At 43.6% G+C, this 25,572-nt stretch overlaps 1 protein-coding gene across 8 annotated transcripts in view; it reads right to left on the bottom strand.

The window, feature by feature from the left end:
• Positions 1–21,358, bottom strand: part of DIS3L (DIS3 like exosome 3'-5' exoribonuclease) — a 35,848-nt gene extending 14,490 nt beyond the window's left edge. The window contains exons 1-8 of one of the 8 annotated variants that reach the window (XM_081228772.1): positions 21,231–21,358; positions 18,830–18,983; positions 10,119–10,247; positions 7,925–8,060; positions 4,292–4,468; positions 2,830–2,908; positions 1,669–1,830; positions 211–380 (exon numbers count right to left, since the gene is read on the bottom strand). In XM_081228772.1, coding sequence (XP_081084898.1) covers positions 211–380; positions 1,669–1,830; positions 2,830–2,908; positions 4,292–4,468; positions 7,925–8,060; positions 10,119–10,247; positions 18,830–18,948 — 972 coding nt within the window. In that variant the 5' untranslated portion in view covers positions 18,949–18,983; positions 21,231–21,358. The other 7 variants (XM_081228768.1, XM_081228767.1, XM_081228773.1 and 4 more) reach the window with 7 other exon arrangements.
• Positions 21,359–25,572: the final 4,214 nt, after the last annotated feature.

The following is a 25,572-nucleotide window of genomic DNA, read 5'->3' as shown; positions in this document are numbered from 1 at the left end:
CACAGCTCTTTCTAGGACGGTTTCTCTCTGGCCTTCATTTTTTAACCAAGGACTACTTAACAGATGGTTCTATATATTTAGAATTTTTAGAAAACAGGATCTCAGAACACCAGATGCCATCACTAATTTATCCCTTCCTATGCAAAGGAGTTAACAGTTCCTGGTACCGCTCAAAAGCTGGCAAAGACAAGAGGCAAAGAGTAAAGGTACCTGGAGGGCTTCTGCTTGCTGAGTGCTAATTAGGATTTTGGGAATTCTGTAATCCCAAGGTGTAACTAGGATTTTCCGAGCATTTTTGCTCTGCCATTGGACCTCTTCTTTGGATGGAAATGTCACCACATAATCCCGCCAGTTCTTCTGAAGGATACCCACCACTCTGCCTTTGGGAAAACAAAACAAAATAAAGACTTAACTGGTAAGATGTCACCTATCTGGACTCTGACCAGTTCAGCAGTGAGGAAGAAATGCAACATCCCATTTTTTTAAGCACATCCACACAAGTTGAGAGATGCTTAAACATTTGCCTTCCTTCTATTTTATTATTAAATGGATCATTTTTTAAGATAGATAATTTTTTTAATTAACATTGTCAGTGTGCCCATTCTTTTGTGGGGCCTGGTGTGACATTTATTTATTTTAAAAATAAATTTAGGGGCCTCCCTGGTGGCGCAGTGGTTGAGAGTCCGCCTGCCGATGCAGGGGATACGGGTTCGTGCCCCGGTCTGGGAGGATCCCATATGCCGCGGAGCGGCTGGGCCCGTGAGCCATGGCCGCTGGGCCTGCGCATCCGGAGCCTGTGCTCCGCAACGGGAGAGGCCACAACAGTGAGAGGCCCGCATACCGCAAAAAGAAAAAAAAAAAAAAAAAAAAAAAAAAAAAATAAATTTATTTATTTATTTATTTTTGGCTGCATTCGTTGCTGCATGCGGGCTTTCTCTAGTTGCAGTCAGTGGGGGCTACTCTTCATTGCGGTGCGCAGGCTTCTCACTGCAGTGGTTTCTCTTGTTGCAGAGCATGGGCTCTAGGTGTGTGGGCTTCAGTAGTTGTGGCACTCGGGCTCGGTAGTTGTGGCTTGCAGGCTCTAGAGCGCAGGCTCAGTAGTTGTGGCGCACGGGCTTAGATGCTCCATGGCATGTGGTATCTTCCTGGACCAGGGCTCAAACCCGTGTCCCCTGCATTGGCAGGCGGCTTCTTAACCACTGTGCCACCAGGGAAGCCCCCCTAAGAGGGTTTATTTATTTATTTATTTATTTATTTATTTATTTATTAATTTTTGCGGTACGCGGGCCTCTCACTGTTGTGGCCTCTCCCGCAGCGGAGCACAGGCTCCGGATGCGCAGGCCCAGCAGCCATGGCTCACGGGCCTGGCCGCTCCACGGCACGTGGGATCTTCCCGGACCGGGGCACGAACCTGCGTCCCCTGCATCGGCAGGCGGACTCCCAACCACTGCGCCACCAGGGAAGCCCGAGGGTTTTTGTTTTAAGATGAGACATACTATATAGCATATTTGGGTACTGATGAGAATAAAGTAAACCTGCAGAGAGGGGAAACTGACAATGTAGGAAAAGAGACGATATCATATATCAATAATTGCAGTATTTCTGGACTAAGGAGAGGAAAAATAAACATTCCACATGGACGACCAGGCAACTTTACAGCTGGCTCACCTGTGGGCATGGGCTCACTCGGGGACTCGCCGTCATTCTCACCCAGGGCGGTAGTTCTTCCTTTCCATTCATTTTTAGGGAGCAGTTCGACAACTACCACATCCCCGTGAATAGAGCGGTTTCGAGTCTTTGTCCCGTGGATTAGGATGTCACTGACTAGACCTGTTTTGGGGATAGCACAGAGAAACCCCATAACGTCAAGGGGGAGGCCACACCAGTGAGGCATTTCAAACAGAATACGTTCGAGATCTAATCAGCATTCCTGCAAAGAAAAGCTCCCTCCTTTCAAAGGTGAAGTTAAACCGAAGTCAAACTTTTGTTCCACAGGTTAGGAAGGAAGAAACACTGCTGCTACGCCACGCTGTATAATGTGCTTTCATAAGGCCACTCTCAATCATGTTCTAAGGTAGGTTCCCTGCATGAGACAATGTAAGCCCACACTGGGACTCTCTCCCATAACTTCAGGGGCCATGTGGCCAGGGAGCAGTCAGCAGGCTGCTGAACTATGGACACTGCAGAACTGACAGGGAGAAGTCTGATGAGCAGAAGCCCGGAGTAAGCCACTGCTTCTCATTCTCCTCAACCTCGCCAGGTGCCCTTGACTATCTATCAGGGTTACTTTCACCCTGTCCTTGCAGAACTAACAATACACTCTATTATGATAAAACTTATTTACACTTTTTTTTTCATTGACGTTACTTTTTAAACAATTCCAATGAGGCGAGACAGCTCAGTGAGGCAGTATAGGGCAAAATCTTAAAATCACAGCCGATCTGCCTCAGCCTCAGGTTTAGCCCTGCTGCGTATCAGGTGAGTAATCCTGGGAAAGTCACTTTGCTCCTCTGTATTTTAGTTTCTTCACGTGTAAAAGGTGGTAAACAATAATAATACCTACTTTAAGTGCTTACAACAGTATCTGATGTATAATAAGCGCTCAATAAAATATTAGCTCTTACCATTCTTTAGAGTTATTACCATAGAATCAGAAATTATAGACAAAAAGCTAGGGAGGAAAAAAACCCAACCCATCCCACCCAGCCAGTGTAGGTAGGGATATCTGACGTGGCACACATGATGTGACAATTTCAACTTTGCTTTCTTCAATGTGTAATATCAGAATAAAAACGTGGTACAGAAAGTTATGTAAGGTTTACACTGAACCTGAGTCTTTACTGCTGGCTCCTTGAAGTCGAACAAAAGCTTCTATTTGTGCTCTGTGTTTGTTGACGTTCAGAGTTCCCTAAAATCAAAATAAAAGTCAATGTGAAAAATTTCTTTTCTGCTTGCTTTACCCTCCAAAAGGTACAGTTAAACATTTTTATGAAAATATCCCCATTATATTCTTATAAGGTTTGTGATCTCTTTCTTTAGGAAGAATAATAATTCATCACCAAAGTTTATTTTCTCCAGAGAATGTACCATCATTTTGACATACTCTTAGCTATACCAAGTGTTGCAAGTGCCAGGATTTATCTTACCTAAGTGATGAGCGGTCTTTAAAAAATCTTCTTCCTCAAAATGTCCTCCCAGGAATGCTGTAAACTTCATTACCAATTGGAAGCATTAGCCTCTCCATAGATATACTCATTAAAACACCCACATTTTAGGGAAGGAGTTTAGAGTGGTAGGCTCAACCTTCAGCCTGCATAAAAATCCTCTGAGTTGCTGGTTAGAAAATGTAAAATTCGTGGTAGAACGGTTCTGTATCTTGATTGTGGTGGTGAATACACAAATCTATGCATGTGATAAAACTGTATGTGCACACAGAGACACACACACACACACACGAGTGCATATAAAGCTGTTGAAATCTGAATAGCAATTTTATTTGATTCCTTCTCAAGACCCTGACAGCACCTGGGTCCTGGGTTTTGAGGGATCACAAAGGGGACCTTGAAAGAGGCAGGAAAATGGCAAAGGCATGAAGAAGCCAAATTTCAACAACTTTAAAATTCTGCCAAACCTCCAGACCTTGATTCAAAAATATATTCTTTCCCAGTGACAGGAGGCATTTAAAACTACTTGTGTAATGCTTGGTATGTAACCTAATTAAGAACACTAGAGGGACTTCCCTGGTGGCGCAGTGGTTAAGAATCCGCCTGTCAATGCAGGGGACACGGGTTCGAGCCCTGGTCCAGTAAGATTCCACATGCTGCGGAGCAACTAAGCCTGTGTGCCGCAGCTACTGAGCTTACGCTCTAGAGCCCGTGAGCCACAACTACTGAGCCCACGTGCCACAACTACTGAAGCCCGTGTGCCTAGAGCCTGTGCTCTGCAACAAGAGAAGCCACTGCAGTGAGAAGCCCGCGCACGGCAATGAAGAGTAGCCCCCGCTCATCACAACTAGAGATAGCCCACACACAGCAACAAGGACCCAACAGAGCCAAAAATAAAATTAATTAAAAAAAAAAAAAAAAAAAAAAGAACAGTAGAGAGTAGGTCCAAACCGGAGGGCACTGTCTACAGAGGAGACTCCCACATCACCTTGAACATTGACAGCCCTGGCCTACTCAGGCCTGTCTTATTGATAGCCTTTGAAATCAGAGGCCTGTGACAGGAGGCAAGTAAAGAGAAGGAAACACACTGGCTGATCCCGGCGCCGATTCCCCATTACCACCCTCACCTGGATGTAGCGCCCAGACTTAATGCCGGCTTCTAACACTTCCAGGGGTAGATGTTCTGGGTACTCCTTCCCATGGCTCTCCTGACTCTCATTCTCTCTTTCTTGTCGAGACTGAAGGATAGACTCACAAAGCTCGTGGGCGGCCTTTAAATCAGGCCAAAAATTGTCCAGGTAATTCTGCATTTAATAAAGGCACAAGAGAAACATGGTCAGAAGGTAATGATTCTTTGTTATAGCAGCATTACAAAAAATCCTGAACAGGAACTGCTGGCATGCAGTTTTGAAGAAGTGTTACATGACCATTACCCTCCCAAGGCTCATGTTACCAGTTCATTTCTACCATCTCACTAATCCCTGCAGCCTTGCCAAAGGAACCCAGGGAGGCCATTCCTACTGTGGAACGCTTCTACCTCCCTGATTACTCTGCACTTTCAAATCTCCCTCTCTCTCCACACACATGCATGTACGTGCACACGGCCGGGATGCCTATCTTTACACGTATCTCACTGCTGCAGATAACGGCCCACGGTGAATGGAGAGGAAAAGCTCCAACGTGTGCACTGTCTCTTTTTTTTTCACCCTGAAATAGCTGAAATTTATAAGAAACCTAAATAAGCAGGCAAAAAGTGGCAAGGAGTAAAGTGTAATAAGGAAGTGTCTCCCCTCCCCAAACCCCCTGGCAATCTTGGATGAGCAGAGAAAGGGAAAGATGTTTCTGTTCTTTGGTGTTAGGCTTTCCAGCCTCATAAACTCCCCAAGGACTGTGTCTTCTTTTGTGACTATACAGATGTAGTCACACTTTTCATGTGCGGACACTTGATGCTCTGTCAATGTGACAACCCAGTACGAAACATAATTCTGAAACAAGTGTCATGGTCCCCTCCAAGTAGAACATTATTGAATATTATTGCACTTCTTGGTGTAACTTTCAGAGAGGCCCTAGACAAGACACCAAGGCGACCACCCACAGGGGGCTGGTGTGGTGAGGCTGACTGTGCTCCATCTACTTCCTGTGTCCAGAATACATGCCCTCGCATGGTGAACTCTCACTAAATAAAATCAAACTTATGTATGATTTTAACTCAACTTTAAGCCTAAAGTAGAGGCTGGCCCATTCTCTTTTCTCAAACTAAAATGAAGTCAATTATCCTTATTGTCAACTCCAGCACTTCTCCCACTAATTTCAGGGTCTTGTTCAAACTGCTTCCTTTCTTCCTCTAGTCCTTCCAGAAGTTCTGTCTGTGCTAACATCACTGCAATGCTATGGTCACTAATCACTCATCAACACCACAGTTTTGCCCCTACGAACCAACTCTTCAAGACGGATTTATTGTCCTCACTCTTCCCCATCTACCTTCAAGTCTCCACAGAAAATTCTGGGCTTCCTGCTCATCTGAACTTCATAGCATCTCTTTTTTTCTGCTATCATACACCTCTGTGAAGCTCTCGGTCACACAGTTTGCTTAGGAAATGCTATACAAAATCAAACTGTATGATGCTGCCAGACTACGGAGAAAAGTAATTTTCATAAAAAGTAGAAAAATATAATTTTAGTCAACTGTCCTCTGCAGGAACAAGACATGATGTATTGCAACAGAAAAAATAAGTGACACTGCCATTAATATCCAGCGCCCCTGGAATTCTCTGGCATGCCAGAACACTTTTTTATAGCAGGGCAAGAAAATTCTATTGGCAAATCTTTAGCAATACATGCACATGGGAACCCTCACAGGATCTACAATTCAAAATACAACTAGACTTTCTGTAAACTGACAGGGGTAATGGAGGGCCTTAGTCTAGTTTCTGAATCAAAAAACAATATCAACCATTGGAAACTGACTGACCAACTGGGCAGGCAGAAGAGACCAGTAATCTATTTTTTGTTTTTTTGTTTTGAGATCAGTAATCTATTTAGAGATTAACAGGCATCCTACTCTCTGAAAAGGTACCTAAGAAATAGGAGAACTGTGTCCTTAAGACAGCTCAAAAAACTGTCACTGATAATGCTGCCTCTATCTGTTACATGTACACCAAGGTGGTCCAACAGCTTTCACATAAGTAGTATCACATATCACCCCTTCCTTTACCCGTACTGACACCCACCCATGGTCACCAGTAGAGAAGAGTGAGGAACAGTGGACAAATAAGACTGGCCTTTAAAACTATGTTTTGGGAGAGGGTGTGGAGAAAAGGGAACCCTCTTGTACTGCTGGTGGGAATGTAAATTGATACAGCCACTATGGAATACAGTGTGGAGGTTCCTTAAAAAACTAAAAATAGAACAACCATACAATCCAGCAATCCCACTACTGGGCATATACCCTGAGAAAACCATAATTCAAAAAGACACATGCACCCCAATGTTCACTGCAGCACTATTTACAATAGCCAGGTCATGGAAGCAACCTAAGTGTCCATCAACAGATGAATGCATAAAGAAGATGTGGCACATATATACAATGGAATATTACTCAGCCATAAAAAGGAACGAAATTGAGTTATTTGTAGTGAGGTGGATGGACCTAGAGTATGTCATACAGAGTGAAGTCAGAAAGAGAAACACAAATACCGTATGCTAACACATATATATGGAATCTAAAAAAAAAAATGGTTCTGAAGAACCTAGGGGCAGGACAGGAATAAAGATGCAGACATAGAGAATGGACTTGAGGACATGGGGACGGGGAAGGGTAAGCTGGGACGAAGTGAGAGAGTGGCATGGACATATATACACTACCAAATGTAAAACAGACAGCTAGTGGGAAGCAGCCGCATAGCACAGGGAGATCAGCTCAGTGCTTTGTGACTCCCTAGAGAGGTGGGATAGGGAGGGTGGGAGGGAGACGCAAGAGGGAGGAGATATGGGGATATATGTATACGTATAGCTGATTCACTTTGTTATAAAGCAGAAACTAACACACCATTGTAGAGCAATTATACTCCAATAAAGATGTTAAAAAACAAAACCTATGTCTTGTGCATATTCAGAAAGACAGTCTGGGAGGCAGCATGGTGGTTCAGAGCGCTGGAGTCAGACTGCCTGGGCTCTAATCCACTTCCAGCACTTTCTCCCCGTGACTCTGGGCAAGTTGCTTAGCTTTTCTGTGCCTTAGCTTCCTCACCAATAAAATGGGGATTATAACCCCTGCCTCATAGGGTTGTTGCAAGAATTAAATGAAATAATACACTCAGAACAGTGCCTGGCATAGATCAACGCTGGGTATTATTCTTAGATGGAACCATGTAGAACAGCCGTTTTTTAAGTCAAAAACAACAGAATATTGGCAGTTTTATCAGATTCAACCTATCATCATCATCATTACTACTAGTATTATTATTATAACTATAAACATGAGTTTACTATGAACCAGAGTTTATTGGGCTGCAGTCTTGGATACTGGAGGCCTTACAGTCACAGGGAGTTTGCCCAAATTTGGCAAACTCAAGATTAATTAGTTGGAGAGTGATGAAGACATGGAACTTCTTAAAGTCTTCCTTCATTCTTTATTTTCCCTTTTCTGTACTGCCAAAGCCATCTAGAGCCTCATGGGCACTACTTTGGAAATGAACACACGCAGACACACACACTCACACACACACACATACTTATATAGACACACCAGCTGGAAATACCTTGAAGGAAATCACAAACACTCCTTCCGTTTCACTTCCATACTGCTGAATTGCCTCTTCATCTTCTGTCACCATAATGATTGGCATCCTGTCTTGGCAGTGGTGATAGTACCAAGTGGCTGCATTGTAGATGCTCCTAGAAAGCAAGAGGCACGTGAGCCCTCCTGAGGCAGACAAACCCAAGCTCTTGTTCAGAACTTCACACCTGGCTTTTAATCTTTTATCCTTTGGTTTATATAGACAATCATTCATTCATTCATTCAACAAATACTTCCTGAGCACCCATTAGAAACATGCCCTGGGTGGGGTACACTGGGGGATACAAAGATGAATCAGAAAGTGCTTGACATCTCTTCTTCTCTAAGACATCCAACCACCACAGAAACCGCTTTCATTTCTTTTTTTTTTTTTGCGGTACGCGGGCCTCTCACTGTTGTGGCCTCTCCTGTTGCGGAGCACAGGCCCCGGACGCGCAGGGTCAGCGGCCATGGCTCACGGGCCCAGCCGCTCCACGGCATGTGGGATCTTCCCAGACCAGGGCACGAACCCGTGTTCCCTGCATCGGCAGGCGGACTCTCAACCACTGCGCCCCGTTTTCATTTCTTAATATGGCCTAGCAACCGTGAGGCTCTGCCACCTTTTAACACATTTTAATTGGAGGGACGAGCCACACAGCACCGCAGGGATGATAAGCTAAATTGTGAGAGGCTTAAAAGATGAAGAAACAAGTCTTTGGCTAAGAGAAAAACTAGGATGCAAGTAGCTGAAGATCATAATCCAATAAAGACAAAGTCCAATATGGCACCACCAATATGAAATGTCTGAAAATCTTCCTGAAAAGAATCCGAATTGGAAAATGGAGTCTAGGTCTGGGGACATGTATTCAAAAAGGATCATGTGTCCAATGAAGTGGATCAACTCAGAGAGTCAATTTCTGTAGGCATATGTTTCCCTTTCTGCAAATTAAGATGCTATGTAAGGTTCCTTTAGTTCTAGAATTAAAAAAAAAATTCACCGAGTACTGACTCTGTGCGAGGCTGTGTAGTTAGTAAGTGTGAGTACTCACATATGACCCAATCTAGGGAAAGATTTGCTTTCCCTTGCTGGTGGGAACTTGGGTTCTATTAAGGACTCAGTATATATCAGTGCTTATTTTGCTTTAGAGAATTTAAATATTTAATGGCTATACAGATAAAGAATTATAAGGAAGAAGATGACGTAAATGTTTTGTATGGATAAGCTATTTTAAAGCTTAAGGTCTCTTCTGCCTTCTACAGAAGACTGAAGCAGAGGCTATGGGTGCCTCGCACCTGTACCCTAAGCCCACCTCTGACTTTAGCTGCAGCTGCGTGGCAGTTCCATCCCTCATCAATGGCCCACTGACTGGAGTTAACACCCCTGGGGAATGGCCCTCAGCTAAAGGGGTAACTAACTAAATGCCCTCGCCTCCACCCTTGGAGGTGACTTCTGAGGCACACTCTGCATGGCTTCTTAGAGGTTCCCAGAGGACTGAGCCTCAGTTTCCCTCAGCAGTAATACATCCTTCACTGCTTCCCCTCCTTCTCTGTGTCACTCTCCCCACTCCTGCTTCTGGGAATTGCTTCTCACATAAAACAACTCACCTCCCAAATCCTTGCTTCAGGTTCTGCTTTTAGGTGGATCTCAATTAGGACACCACACTTCCTAAAACAGCTTTACAAGAATTAACCTACCAGTTTCAGTTTAATAAGACTGGTTGGGCTATTAAAGCAACCTATACCAGAAAAAGTGAGATGATTTTAGCTTAAAAGTAGGACGTGTCCCTGCCGCTCTCTTTCTCTCTCTCTCTCTTTCTCTCTCTCTCTCTCTCACACACACACACACACACACACACACACACGCATGCACACGTGCACTCACACAGCATTAAAGCTATGTATGACTTTTGGATCACTGGAATGAATGATCCTACTAGCCTTTAGAGGTCTGGGGCAAACTTACTCTGGGCACCTATAGCTCCTTAATTACAATTTCTAAAATATATGTATTCAAATGACACATCTAGAATATTGACACATTAAGCATTTCAGTATTAATCACGGTTCCAGAAAAATTGTTGGTTTGTTCCGCCATACTATTTAGATCAACTCCCAAATAACCAATGATAAAGAAATTAAAGATGATTGTGTGAAAACCCAGCTATTCAGGGCCATACCTGCTCTGCCACTTCTCCATGGACTCCCCTCTTTCCCGAGGGAGATAGCAGGACTGCTGGAATTCATTAGCGAAGAGAACACAATCATGACGCGCGTCCTTCAGGAGATTTCGCAATTTGTTATACTGTCTGTGACACAGAGGAGAAAAGTAAATCTAATCTAGCAGGTACTCATCTCCTGCCACCTCTTGCTAAGGTTCAGAAAAGATGAGGTATTTTAGAGCAAAAGATTGATTGTTTAAAACCTGAGAAACACTTATTTACATTGGCCTTAACGTGTGCTGCGTTCTTGGGCTGCTGTTTCTCCATTTTGCCTGCTAGAATGTGCTGGAGCAGGGCCTCATTAGTTAGTTTGTGGATCAGTTAAACTCCTGTACTCCCCTCTCCCTTTCTGGCTATTTATTATGTAATTATACAACCCTGCCCCACACAGCCCCTTCGTCAAAGGCTCACAAAGGACAATGAGGCAAGCAGAGTTTAGTGCTTTATTTTTGTAACTCACTTTGTTCTGTAAATGGTGTTAGACATTAATATGTTTTACTTTTTGCTGGCAGCCCTAGAAAAGAACATGTACGGTAAGTTCGGGAATTTATCTGTGAACTTTATTGATACAGCCACATCGTTTACATGAATGAAGGCTAGCTTCATCTATCAGACAACTAACAGAAAGTTTTAAGGTTTTTCCCCATCAGGAGATTTTTTTTTTTTTATGTTTTAAAATAATTATGTTTAACACACAGTGTGAACAGGTAGCTCTATCAAACTAGGACATACAATTTTTCTAAACAATTTTTCTAATCCCTTGTACAATGGAAGAGAGATGTTCAATTTTTTTTTAACATCTTTAATGGAGTATAATTGCTTTTCAATGGTGTGTTAGTTTCTGCTTTATAACAAAGTGAATCAGCTATACATATACATATATCCCCATATCTCCTCCCTCTTGCGTCTCCCTGCCACCCTCCCTATCCCACCCCTCTAGGTGGTCACAAAGCACCAAGCTGATGTCCCTGTGCTATGTGGCTGCTTCCCACTAGCTATCTAGTTTACATTTGATAGTGTATATATGTCCATGCCACTCTCTCACTTCGTCCCAGCTTACCCTTCCCCGTCCCCGTGTCCTCAAGTCCATTCTCTATGTCTGCATCTTTATTCCTGTCCTGCCCCTAGGTTTTTCAGAACCCATCAGGAGATCTTTCCAATAATCTTAGCCAAAAAAAATAAAATATGAAGTCTCACAGGGGTCAGTTCCTAAGAAGGTGCTTTTCAATTGTCTAGATAATGTGAAATACATAATATTCACAATTATCTTAAAGGAAGTCAATTGTTTATTTAAAAATGGATTGATAGATGTTAAATTAACATATAAATTATCCAAGGTAGATAATTGGCATTTAACATAATAATATTTGTGCCCTTCCATTCCCACCTCCAGGCTGCCGCCACAGATTTTTTTAAAAATGAGTCTTTTCATGAAAGCAAAGGCAGAACTCTCTAACTTATCCTCTCTAAATAAATGTTAACTACCAGTATCTGTGTCATCTCAACACTTCATCAGAAAACAAGAAACACTGATTTTACTTTCTTAGTAATTCTAATTTTGAGCCACCTTAAAAAGAATCATCAAGGGGCTTCCCTGGTGGCGCAGTGGTTGAGAGTCCGCCTGCCGATGCAGGGGACGTGGGTTCGTGCCCCGGTCCGGGAAGATCCCACATTCCGCGGAGCGGCTGGGCCTGTGATCCATGGCCGCTGGGCCTGCCTGTCTGGAGCCTGTGCTCCGCAGCGGGAGAGGCCACAGCAGTGAGAGGCCCACGTACCGCAAAAAAAAAAAAAAAAAAAAAAAAAAAAAGAATCATCAAGTAACTACAACTTACAAAATGTCCTAATAAACAAAGGGATTCAGTTTCATTTCTGTGAATGGCAGCTTTCCTTAACAGAATTCCACTTGTGTAAATAAAAGCTGCCTCCCCACCCGCAGAAATGCCTAGAACACATTAAATTTGTAATTTTCCCACTTTCACAAAGATACACTTAAAATCATTTTTCAAAACCTCTTAGAATATGCATACAAGAGTCTTCATCACCGTGCTAACAGGGTCGTCCCTGCAGGAGGGTAAGGCAAGGACTTTCACTTTCTGCTTTATGCATTTCTGTCATGCATGAATTTTTTTAAATGAGCACTTTTTTGGTTAAGCAATAAAAGATTCTAGAAGAAGCTTTATAAACATCTGAAATTTATTATTTCAGAGAAAACACTGAAAAAATATTGCCTATTTTTCCAGTTCCTTTCCAGTTTTTGCTCCCTTTATCCACACCCCTAATAAAGCACCTGAACCCAGTGCAGGTGTTTGTTTACAAACTTCCTCCTCTGTGCTCCACTGAGTGCCCTCAGGGGACACACCCAGACATTCCCGATGCTGCCCTTGGTCTGCGTGGTCCTGCTCATGGTGAATGCAACACAACCATCCATCCCTCAAAAAAAAGTCAAAACTAGAACTACCATATGATCCAGCAATCCATTTCTGGGTATAGACCCCAAAGAACTGAAAAGAGGGTCTCAAAGAGATATTTGTACACCCATGTTCAGAGCAACATTATTCATATTAGCTAAAAGGTGGAAGCAGTCCAAGTGTCCATCGGGGGATGGATGGATAAACAAAATGTGGTATATACATACCGTGGAATATTATTCAGCCTTAAAAGGGAGGTTCTGACATATCCTCAACACGGATGAACATTGAAGACATTATGCTGAGTGAAATAAGCCAGTCAGTCACAGAAGGACAAGTATTGTATGAGTCCACTCATAGGAGTTTCTTTGAGTAGCTAATACCTGGAGATAGAAAGTGGGACAGTGGTTGCCAGGGGTCTGGGGGAGGGGGAAATGGGGAATGAGTACTTAATGGGTGTAGAGTTTCAGTTTGGGAAGATGAAAAAAGTTCTGGAGATGGGTTGCACAACAGTGTAATGTACTCAATGCCATCAAATTGTACACTTAGATATGGTTAAAATGGCACATTTTATGTTATATATTTTTACCACAATTAGAAAAATAGCTACACTAATCATCATAACAAAATAAAACAAACAAAAAAATAGAACCACCCATTTCAGTGGGATGAGTGCCATGAAAGGAAAAGTACAAGGTGTGACAGGAACATGGGAGGGATGAGGAAGGCACCCAGGAGGAGGCAACAGACCTGAAGGATGGGTAAGAGTTAGGTAGACAAAGGGCCCAAAGGAGGAGAGAGAGGGGACAGAAAGCTCAAGAAAGCAGACAGTAGGCTTCCTCCTTGTATCTCTAGTACTTAACCCACGGCAGTCGCTCAATAACTGTTTTCCAAATGAATCCATGAACTCACAACCCTTTGTGACAACAGTGATCCAAATATGAGATAAAAATGTCCTGGGACAAACTGACATTTTCAGAGCCCAGTTACTCTTTTGCTAGGCTTCACATACATCACTGCATTGGTCAGCACACCTGTACTTTAAACCTGGGGCTTCTCGAATCCTGTCCTCTCCAAATACTGATGCTCCACAAGCCAGACCCAGGGGCTTTACCACCAAATGAAAGTAATGACAATCCTTGCCAATGTTTAGAAAAATATATCACTTAACAAAAAGAATTTTCTCAATTTTAAGTTTCACTCCCATATATTTTCCTTAGACTTTTAGTGTGTGCTTCCATTTGTCAGCTACCTATCAGCCAGATAAAACAAATGAACAAATGGCATAAGAATATTAATGGTGAAAGCAGGAAACAAACAGTGAATCACTCTGAGTGTGACAGTCGGGTTTTCTTGTAGGCATGTGGGCTTACGGTTATAATTTAATAGTGCATCCATACAACACAGTCGTATTTTTTGCTAGTTAGGGTTGGTGGTGCATATGATGGAATTAGATATATGAGTATTCTGCATGGAGCCAGCAAAGAACATCATGGTGCCTTGAACAAGTCTGGCCTGAATGACAGGACAACAGTTCCAGATAGTCAAGTACAATAAAATTACCTGAAGTTTTAAAAATTCCAGGCTTACAGAAAAACCCTAGTTTCCCTGGTCTGGCTAAAGTGTTTTCGAAATCTCCATTATCTAAACATTTCAGACAATTTCTTAGGGGGACAGCAAAACTTACCTCCTCTAGATTGATTTTTTTTTTTTTTTTTTTTTTTTTTTTACTATTTTTATTCAATGGTGATCTTACCTTCAGATGCAACATCCCTTCCCCCTGCTGACTACACTCTCTGGGGATTAGAAGTGGGTGTCCCACAACCAGTGGCGAGAGGTACAAGGAAGTGAGTCCTGTACTCAATGTTGCATTTCTTCAGTTTTTGCAGAACCCAGGTAGGGTCTCCTAGACTTAAATTCAGAGGTCCTTGAGTTTTCTCCAAGAATTTCAGAAGTTTCTATTTCCATTTATATTAGGTGATATTCTTAAAACATTTTTAATGGAGTATATTTTGGACCAGGCTTCAGGCTGCAATGCCAGTTGGTGTCAGTGCCTGCCCTCTTGGAAGCCTCAAGACACCTCAAACTCACAACCTCCCACCCCTGACCTTCTCCAGTGTTCCCCCTCTTTATTCAGTTACATAAGCCAGAAACCTTAGTGTCATCCTTGACATCACCTTCTCCCTTATCTCACTTATCTAAATCCATTACTAAGTCCTATAGATTAAAAACAAAAAACAACAAAAAAAACCAGTGGCAATTCCCTGGTGGTCCAGTGGTTAAGACTCTGAACTCCCAGTGCAGTGGGCCTGGGTTTGATCCCTGGTCAGGGAACTAGATCCCACATGCCCCAACTAAGACCCCGAGCAGCCAACATAAATAAATAAATAAATAAACATTAAAAAAAAAAAATAGCTTTATTGAGATATGATTCACATACCATAAAATTCACCCTTTTAAGATGTAGAATTCAATGGTTTTTAGTGTAGTCACAGCATTATGCAACCATCACCACTATCTAACTCCACTTTTGTCAGCCCCCAAAAGAAACTTATACCCATTAAGCAGTCACTCCTCATTCCCTCTGACCCTTAGCCCCTGGCAACCACTAATCTACTTTCTGTCTCTTGGATTTACCTATTCTGGGCATTTCATATACACAGAATCATACAATGTATGATTTTTGTGTGTGTGTGGTGGGGGCTGGATTCTTTCACTTAGCATAATAATTTCAAGGTTCATCCATGTTGTAGCATGTATCAGTACTTCATGCCTTGTTATGGCTGAATAATATTTCATTGTATGGTTAAACCACATTTTGTGTAACCATTATCAGTTGATGGACATTTGGGTTGTTTCCATTTTGGGCTATAATGAATAGAGTTGTTATGAACAAACATTCACGCACAAGTTTTTGTGTGGACATATTTTCAACTCGCTTTGTTATATACTTAGGAAGTTCTATGGATCTTACCTACTCAACAGCTTTTAGAAATGTCTATTTCTCTCTCCATCTCTAAGCTACCAACATCTCTCACGTGAACTAAAGCAAGTGCCTCTTCTTTTCTCCAAGCCTCTTCTTCACTAGCCTAGTAATCCTTTAAAAACAGGAATCTGATCATGTTATCCCCCCCTACTTAAAACGCTTCACCACATCCCTGAGGCCCATGGGGGCCTACCTTAGTCCAATCCAGGGCTCTCTCCTCCCTCATTCTCCACGTTCTCTCTCCCCATGGCCTTGCACAGCAGTTTCCTCGCCTGGAAAGCTTTTCTCTTTTCTTTGCCTGGTTTCCTCACACTCATTCCTTAGAGCTCAGCACATGCATCTCACTCAGGAAAGCCTTTCCTCCTTGCCTAGTCTGGGCTCTCCTGAGCCCAGCACCCCTCCCTCAGCATGCCTGTCACAGCTCACTTCTCCATCTGTTTCTCTTGTTATCAATTACCTCCTGTCTCCCCCTCAAGAGCGTGTCTGCTTTTGCTCACCACTGTATGCTCAGTGCTAGCACAGTTTCTGGAACATAGAGCCTCTCAATAAATATTTGTAGATACACAGATGAACACCTGAACACATGACTGAAGGCAGTGCCAGGTCAGCCTTACAGGGATATCACATGAGCCCTCAGTAAATAAGCACTTGAGGATTGTTAGATAGCAGAATGTGTGATTATCCTGATCAAAAACTTGACATTTTTCATACTGTTTTATATAATATACTTATGAGGACAGGCATTTTCCTGCATTGATATTATTGAAATCAAACTACAAAATCATATTAAATATAGAGCTTATGCCTGTAGCCATAGAGGCTGTGTCTTTCTAGTATTAAACCCAACTCTGGTGATTTCATGTCAGTAAAATAATGTCACTGGTCACATTAAATTAATATTCATTTGTAGCCTTGTTTAGTTTGAAGGTCTGATTTGGGTTTAGGGTTGCATTAAGCACTTAGGTATGAGGATTTATGCCTAGATTTATGTTGAAACATATTTAAGTAACAATACAATAAATTAATTCAAATTAACACTGGGTATCCATAAGAATTTTTTTCTTCTAGAAACAAAGTCGACTACATTACTCATGCTGAGTGACACTGATGTAGGATGGGGATCACGTGGACCTCTTAGATCCTCTCCAACTATCATATTTTGATTCCAGTCTTATGTTATGTACTAAGAAACTGAGATTCAAGCTATACAGAAGGCATTCAGGAGGGGGTCAAAAGGAGAAAGCAAGGCATCCTTCTACCAGACACTAGACCAAACTAGGTATTTTCACCTGACAAACCTTTCCTAACCAATAATATTCCTAAAAGCATATAAAATAGAATGAATTATTTATCAGCATCTCAAAAATCTCGGAGGAAGAACTGAAAAACAAAATGTTTTCCAACATTAAATGAAGCAAAGCACCAGAGAGCCTCTGCTAGGCCACCTTTGGTTAAATACAAAAACTCAAATGACTTATGAATAACACTTATGAAGGCCAAATTAATCAAGCAAATCTCCTGGAGCTTACATATTGAATGGCTATCATCAACTTTAAAGTTAGCTTTTAATATATGACACTTTCCAGGGCTTAGGTAATTGTGGTCCTTTAGGTGTTTCAACCTGAATACACCTGCTGGTCGCTTAACAGGTAAAGAAAGCTCGAAGTCCCAAACACGCTGATTCCTTTTCCTGCCTCTTGTTCCTCTTCATCAATCAAGTTCATTTCCCTGCATTAAGACCAGTCTCAAACCTATTTCCTTCAGAGGGCTTTTTAAATCCCCACACCCCATGTTTACTTCTGCACTTTGCATAGTCCACATTAAATTATCTTACATGTGTCCAAGGTATGTCATAATTACCTTCCTGCTTCTTGCATTTAATCCCAACAAGACAACAAGTTTGTTGAGAGAGGGAACAAGACTTCTTTTTGTACTCCAGAAGGCCTGGAACTAGGAACTCGAAAAGTGCTCACCAATGGCAAAACCAGAGTATTATCCTGTGGGCCTGTTCCATAGCTCCTCAGCTTTTGTTTTCACGTTTAGTGCATTCAGAGACACGGTAAAGCAATGGAAAACCAATCGTTTTTCATCAAGTTAACTACTTTTGAAATGTTCAGGAAAAAAAGACATTTAAATTCCAATTCTTTGCTTTTGAATGTCCCAGGAATTGATTTTTAAAACAATCCTTAATATTAAAAATATTTTAGAAAACATTAGTTGAAAAGGCTCAGCAGTGTGTTAGCAACCCACATGATAACAACAAATTGATTTTAGTAGCAGAAATTGAAATACGACACCTGGAGCAGCATTTAAACCTGGATGTGTATAAACATCTATATCTTTGTGTCTGAACAAAATCAACTTCAAGCTCATATAAAAATATTCTATCTGAAAAACCTGCACACAACCTAGTTAATGCATATTTTTTTGAACTGAGCATATAATAAGAACAACTTATCATTTTCATATACAAATAAACACACTTCATCTTTTACTACCGAGGTCTGAAGAACCCACAACATTTGAAAAAGAATAAACACATAATTTCTGCCTAACTTGTGGTGTTAAGAGGTTGGGTATATAATTCTAATATGCTGTTTCCATACAGTCTTCAAGTTCAAATCACAAATCTTTTCCCAATGTAAAGGAAGCAAAACCATTCATAGAGTATTTGTTTAAAAGGTGAACAACTGTTCTTCATTTAGGTACAAGGCAAGCATTTTAGACTGATTTCAATCAGAAATTCTTTGTTTAGCAAATACAATTCCTATGGTTGGTGGTTATACTAGTAATCTAAAAATAAAACAAGTTAATTCTGGTTTCATTGAATAAATCACCACAAGTACAACTTGCCTCCACAATAAAGGAGCCTCAAATTTTAAAATACTTTCTTTTTCCCAAGGAGAAAAAAATGTAAGTTTCTGAAACAATATATCTATAAATAAGAAGATTAAATAACATGCAGTCTTCAACATGATATAGGCAATAGCTCTGCTACTATAAAAATGCAAACCAAAAGCCAAGAATCTTAAATACCCACATCCTGGGGACACTGCAGTTTATTGATCTGCAGTCAGGTCTTTTGGCCAGGTGTTGAAGCGGAAATATAATGTTACTGCATTCCTCACTGGCAAAGAGAATGCCAAATTAGTTCAAAAAGTCCTTTCCTACGAAAATAATGAATTCCTCCCCTTTCTCTCCAACAAAGAACCTTTTCTAAAGGGGGGGAAAAAAAAATCCGCACCATAAATAAATAAATAATGCAAAACAGATACCTCCGGCCTCTTTGATGCTGCACAGCTTGACAAGCCGTTTGCATGAAAATAATTCCCTTCAATTCAGGAAACTCAAGGATCTCGAGGTAATCTTGAACGACTTTCCAATCTGGGATCATGTAATGAGTCACGTCACTAGACAAGAGTTTCCCATCTGAAGCATAATTCAAAACAGAAGAGATTAGACAACGTTTGCAAACTTAGTTTAATATGATTTCAATGTCACGGTGCCCCAGTGTGCAGAACAACTTCCAATCTTAACTACACTGTGTAGTTTTTAAAAGACAAGACAAATCTACTTTGGTAGAGGCCCAACGTTCAGGTAAATTCAGCACCTTCATTTTTCTGAAGCTGGGATAATAAAAGCATAACGTGGTTTATGGTGTTGCCAGTAATGTAAAAGATGACAGATTTAAAAAAAAAACACAAAAACAAGCAAATCAAAAAAAAAAAAAAACAAGCAAATCTTCAGCACAACTTAACTATATATTGTTAACCCATTGACCTACACTCACATTCCAGTGGGGCTCCCCAAATACACGTTAACCACTTGTTTATGCCCAGCCATTTCAAGTCGGTTGTGTCTCAAGCTTGTGAACGTGTTCAAAAGTCCCCAAGGGGGCTTCCCTGGTGGCGCAGTGGTTGAGAGTCCGCCTGCCGTTGCAGGGGACACGGGTTCGTGCCCGGTCCGGGAGGATCACACGTGTCGCGGAGCGGCTGGGCCTGTGGGCCATGGCCGCTGGGCCTGTGCGTCCGGAGCTTGTGCTCCGCAGCGGGGGAGGCCACAACAGTGAGAGGCCCGCATACCGCAAAAAAAAAAAAAAAAAAAAAAAAAGGTCTCCAAGGGCCAAAAAGACTGAACTGACTAGAAAAGGTGCTCAGTGCAAGCAGGGGCGGTGGTGGCATTTCCACCTAGCCCGCGTCTCGGAGCTGGTTAGTCAAGCTGTAATTGAAATGTTCACCTTAACCGTAAGCTGAGGATCCCAAATATTCGCTGAAAAGGACCACCACGCTCCTCTCCCACCATAGGGAAGAGAACCAGTAACCATCGTTAAGTCGGCCACCCCAGCAGCCCAGAAATCAAGTGGAGGAAGGTGTAGTGGGCAGCCAACCCAAATCCAATTTCCCCATGACCTTCCTGTACAATGAGGGCCCAGATGATCCACAAATCCTACAGTCAAGAGGGTTCTCCACTGGATAAATGTCTGAGGCCTAGGTGCTGGCAGGGAGCAAAGCAAAGAAATGTACAACGAGGAGGGGCAGAACGTCAGCTCCGCGCGCCCGGCTCGCACTGCAGGGCCCACAGATCGGGTCCTCCGGATTTCACCGCGGCGAGCCTGGGGGCAGGACGCTCCAGCGCCCCCAGGCCCCTCGGAAAGCCCCAAACCGCGGCCTCTGCGCTGCGGGGGCGCCTCCCTCTCGACCCTTCCGTTTCCCTGGGCAGAGCAGTCGGGAGTCGGAGCGACAGCGGAGCCGTGGCCCAGCTCTCTGCGGCTCGGAAGCCACCGGCCCCTCGCGCCCAACCTGCAGCCGGGCCTGAGGTGATGCCTGGAGGCTGGCGGAGGCCTGGGGGCCTCAGACTCGGCGCCACCACGGCCTCGCGCTCCGCCTCTGGGACGCGCCCTTCCGCCTCACGGCCGACGCTCTACCCCGGCGCCGCCGCCCTGACGCCCGCCCGGGCCGCCCCGCTCCCGCCGGTCCTTGTCTGCCCACCCTCCCCAGCCTCCACCCCCTGCCCTGACCGTTGCGGCAGACGACGGGCTGCGGGCACAGCGGGCTGTTGCAGGGCACGCTGGGCCGCAAGTAGTGCTCCCGCACGATCCGCAGCGTCCGGCCCTGGAAGGTCCTCAGGAGCAGCACCTTCTCCCGCTTCTGCAGCATGCTGGTGGCGCTCCCCGGGGAAGAGCTCCGGGCCCCGCGAGGCCGCCCGGAGCAAGCGGCTGGGAAGCGGCGGGCGCAGCGCGGCGCGGGCGGAGGCGAGGCCGAGGCTTCGGGCCCGCCCCCTCGGCCTGGTTTCCGCGGAGCTCCCGGCCGGTGGGACCTCCTGGCGGCGGCCTGAACGCTCCGGGCTCCGCACCGAAATCGCCGTAACGGCCCGCGTCCCGGGGTTGAGAGCAGCAGGAGGCCGGCGGTGTGGGCGCTGCAGCTGGGCCCACAGTCTCCCCCCAACCCCGCCTCAGTTTCTCCCCTCCCTACAATTGCCTGGGGGTGGAATTGCCTGGGAGGGGTGGAAACCACGCAAAAGACTTAAGGGAGACAACCATAATACAGGTCTTCCTCCGCTTAACGATGGGGTTACGTCCTGATAAACCCATCTAAGTTGAAAATTTATTTAACACAGCTAACCTACCCAACATCACAGCTTAACCCAGCCTACCTTAAATCTGCTCAGAACACTTACATTGGTCTACAGTTGGGCAGAATCATCTAACACAAAGCCTATTTTATGACAGTGTTGAGATCATGTAATTTATTGAACACTGTACTGAAAGTGAAAAACAGAATGGTTGCAAGCGTATCGGTTGTTTACCCTGTGCTGTCTGGGAGCTGGGACTTGCCCCCTTGCTCAGCATCACGCGAGAGTAACGCTAGACCGGAAAAGAAAAAATTCCAGGTGGGTATCACTTTCACACCATGGCAAAGTCCAAAAATTGTAAGTGGAACCATGGGAATTCGGAACCGTCTGTACATGGAAGCTAGTTTAAAGTCTTGCGAAGGTTTGGTGCAACTCTGAAGGATTACTGTACTTTGTTTCTATCCCCAGGTTCATATGGGAATGAGGCTGCCTTATTAATATGGATAATTATTAGTGTTTTTATTAATATAGACAATTATTAGTATGTTCTGTTTGTTGCTCTTGCTATCACTGAAAGAGCTAAAAGAGCCAGCAAATAAGCCAGCACCCCTGCCAGCCCAACATTTTTTCCCCTTTAAAAAGCTGTATTTATTTTTAATTTCTTGTATTTTTAATCCATATAAAAATTCAAACAGTGCAGATAAAATGGAAACTAATCTCTTCCTTTGAGGTAAACATTATCTATTCAACCTCAACATGATGGCGTTTGCAGCCTCTGGCAAAGGAATTTTCCTTTAAATTTGATAGAGAGTAACACAGTCTCTTCTGAGATCATACTCTTGGCTGGATGGAAGCCACCGTTCCTCCAAGCTCTCAACAAAGACTTTTGAGCTGCATCAGGAGCTTTACAAAGAAGTGTCACATTTAATTTCCTCAACAAGTCAGTGGAGTCAGGCACTATTATCCCAGTTTTACAGACGATGAAACAGGATTACAGAGGCTAAGTGTCCAAGATTACACAGTTATTAAATGATGGAATCAATATTCAAGCCAGAATCTGGCTGAATCCAAAACAGGCTCTTCACTAATTACCATGCTATTCACAGATGAATAAAATATAGCTCTTGTATCCAAGGAGTTTATAGTCAACTTGTTGAGCAATGGTTAAGGAAGCTCAACCAGCTGGCTGGGAACATTGGCGCTTCCTGTTATGCTAAAGTGAGCAGAACTAGAGTATCCTGTTTGATCACTTACTCAAGGGGAACATATTAAAAAGTCATGTTCCCTCACTCATTGCATTTTTTAAAATATAAATTTATTTATTTTTGGCTGCATTGGGTCTTCGTTGCTGCGTGTGGGCTTTCTCTGATTGCGGCGAGCGGGGGCTACTCTTTGTTGCAGTGCATGGGCTTCTCGTTGCAGAGCTTGGGCTCTAGGCGCGTGGGCTTCAGTAATTGCAGCACACGGGCTCAGTAGTTGTGGCTCACGGGCTCTAGAGCACAGGCTCAGTAGTTGTGGAGCATGGACTTAGTTGTTCCATGGCATGTGGGATCTTCCTGGCCCAGGGATCGAACCCGTGTCCCCTGCACTGGCAGGCAGATTCTTAACCACTGGGCCACCAGGGAACTCCCCTCACTGCATTTTAATGTCAAGTTATCTGCAGTGTGGGACGGTATGAGTGAGATCTGAGACAGAATTTCACAAGTTAGGTGAACATTACAGTGCTGGTCCACAGACCAGAGCACTAGGAGGGCCCATAAGGCAACCAAAAGTGCAGGAGGTCAGTTCTAGAGACCCCAGAGGACAGACAAGCAACAGGATTTGACCCCTACATAAAAATGCTTCTAACAGCTGCCCATGATTCCCTCCAAAGCTCTCCCATTTTCATTTTTCTTTTACTTCTGATTATATGTCCTTAACATCTCTCTTTAGCATTTTGTAACTTTAAACTTTCTCTAAATTGGGACTAATGATCTTTTAAGGTCGAGAGTATGTCTGGGGCCTGTTGAAAGTTGATGTCATCAGTATTTAAAATAATCCAAGGCCCAGTAAGCACTTCTTTTGCTTGCATGGCAGCAATAATGTACAAATTATGTTCTCAAAAGCATGCTCCCTTAGTTCTTGGAGCTGATGATCTAAAATGGACAAGAATGCCTTTTTGTTGATTCGTTTGTAGATACAAATATGTTTCTCTATCAGTCAGAATAAACTAGGTTATGCTGCAGTAATATACAACTTCAAAAATACCCGTGACCTAAAACAAGATGTTGCGTGGGTACCTGTAGGATCCATTCTGTATCCTTTCTCCAGGGCCCAGGCTGATGGAGCCAGTCCTCAATGGAACACTCTTTGCTGTTCATTGGCAGAGGGAAGGGAGCCCTCGAGACAGCCCATATCGGCAATTAAAAGCTCAGTCCAGAAGTGATACATGTTGCTTCTGCCTATTGGCCAGAGCTAGTCACCTGAAAACACATCCAAGGTCGAAAAAGTGTGGGGTGGGGTGCTTATGTTGCGTAGTGCGGCTACTCCCTCCTGGCTTGAAGGCAGTGTGCTGAGACCCTTTGGTGAGCAGCACTGGTGACTCCTTGTGTGTCCTTAACTCAGACCCCTTAGCCCTAAGTCAGTTGGCTCTACCATCAACTCAGCGCTTGTATCTATGACGACTCCAGCTCGGCCCACTCTGGTCTCACCTCTTTTTACAGTGCTGGTCTACATGTGATTTCTTGTGGCAGAGACTGGCTCTCTGTTAACCAAATCCATGTCCTTTTTTCCTCTGGGCACAGGTGCAACACATTTCCTAGCCTCCCTTGCACATAGATAGGTGTGGCCACGGACTGGAATGGCACCCTTTCCAGGCCTGACCCTTAAAAACCTCCCATGGATATTGCTCTTTCCTGTTCCTGAATGGATGCCAAAGCCCAGGGGATCTTGGAAGCCTGCATGTCAGACAGCACATACACCAACCCCTCGCACCAACTGTGCAGTTCTTCAGGGAATTGTTCATAATTCCCTGAAGAACTGTGCAGAGCACAGCCCTGCCTTGCCTACTCAGGAGCATCCACAGGGGTCTTTTGCAGGGGAGGAATAAACTTTTCTTATAGCAGCTGTGTTCCCCTAATGACTACATGCCCACTTTACAAAGGAGATTAAGGAACTTGCCGAAGACTTGCCTATTTGTTTAAAAACTCCTCACTGGATATTAAAAGTCCTGATGAAACTGCTCCAGGATTCTCCAGCAGTTCTAAATTTCAGTGCCACACTGGGAAGGATGCTTGGTGGCCTGCTTCCTTTGCAGTTTTCCGTTTCCTTGTCAGTCCGAGCGCAGATGGACAACCTGGTGCCCAGATAGCATAATGCTATGACAGCTTGTAGTGCTCTCTTGCTGATAGAAATCTCTGATTATGGTCTGGTTTACCTGGTGCCTGACTGCAGTCTCCTTCAGGCTGAACACCTGAGTGTTTATGCTGCAGGAGTTTGTAGTGTTTGCCTGCCTTTTGTGCAGAGGCGCCCTGGGAGTGCAGACATCAGCAACCACTGGATTATTAAAAGGACTCATCCAAGGGTTAGCCCAGAGAGGGTGGGGCATCTTTACAAAGAGCTAAGAGGGCAGGGAGGTTAAGTATATAAAAGGAATTTTGGACGGTGAGCTCCAAGGGCTAGAGGGGATTACTGAAGCAGGCTTTGAAATATTTTGTCTTTATTTATTAACCTGCTTGTTGCCACACATTCCAACAATTCTGAAGGACGCCAAGTAAAAACGGTGAAGTTCTGCTTGCATGCAAAGTCTACTTCTCCCAAGTAATTTACCATTGCTGATATCTGATATGCATCCTAGAAGTCTTTAAATATAATGCAAAGTTGGCAACTTTTTGAAGAGCTTGTCAATCTATGCAGCATCAACTACTTACCGCTAATGTTTCTCAAGCTTTTACTAGGTGCCAGGCCCTGCTCTAAGCACTTTTCCTGTGTTTTCTCATTTAATCCTCAAAACAATGCCTGGACTGTAATACTGTTACCAATTTCATTTTGCAGGCAAGGAGACCAAAGTACAGGAGGATTGAATAATTGCCTCAGGCTACACACTCAAGCAAGACTTGGAACCCAAGCAGTTTGGTTACGGAGTCCAGGCAGTAATGACCCAGCCTTGCCACCTTTCAGCTGGTCAACAGCCAGGTACAGAATGGGGTACATTCTATGTAGTGGACCATTGGATAAACCCAGTTATTTTAGTTTAGGGAATTGGAAACAATGGGTTTCAAATACTGACCCTACTACTTTCCTAACTTCCCTGGGCCTTAGTGATTTCAATTATAAAATACAGCTAGCAAAACAGATGTTGCTGAGTATCAGTATTAACGAGTCAATGACTCTAAAGGGTCATGTAAATGTCTAACATTATCCCATTTATCTGAAGAATCAGCTTACTTTCATTTGTGCTCCATCTCAG

Source organism: Mesoplodon bidens, assembly GCF_964165515.1.
Source record: "Mesoplodon bidens genome assembly, chromosome: 3".
Lineage (NCBI taxonomy): Eukaryota > Metazoa > Chordata > Mammalia > Artiodactyla > Ziphiidae > Mesoplodon > Mesoplodon bidens.
This window is presented reverse-complemented; position numbering and strand designations above follow the sequence as displayed.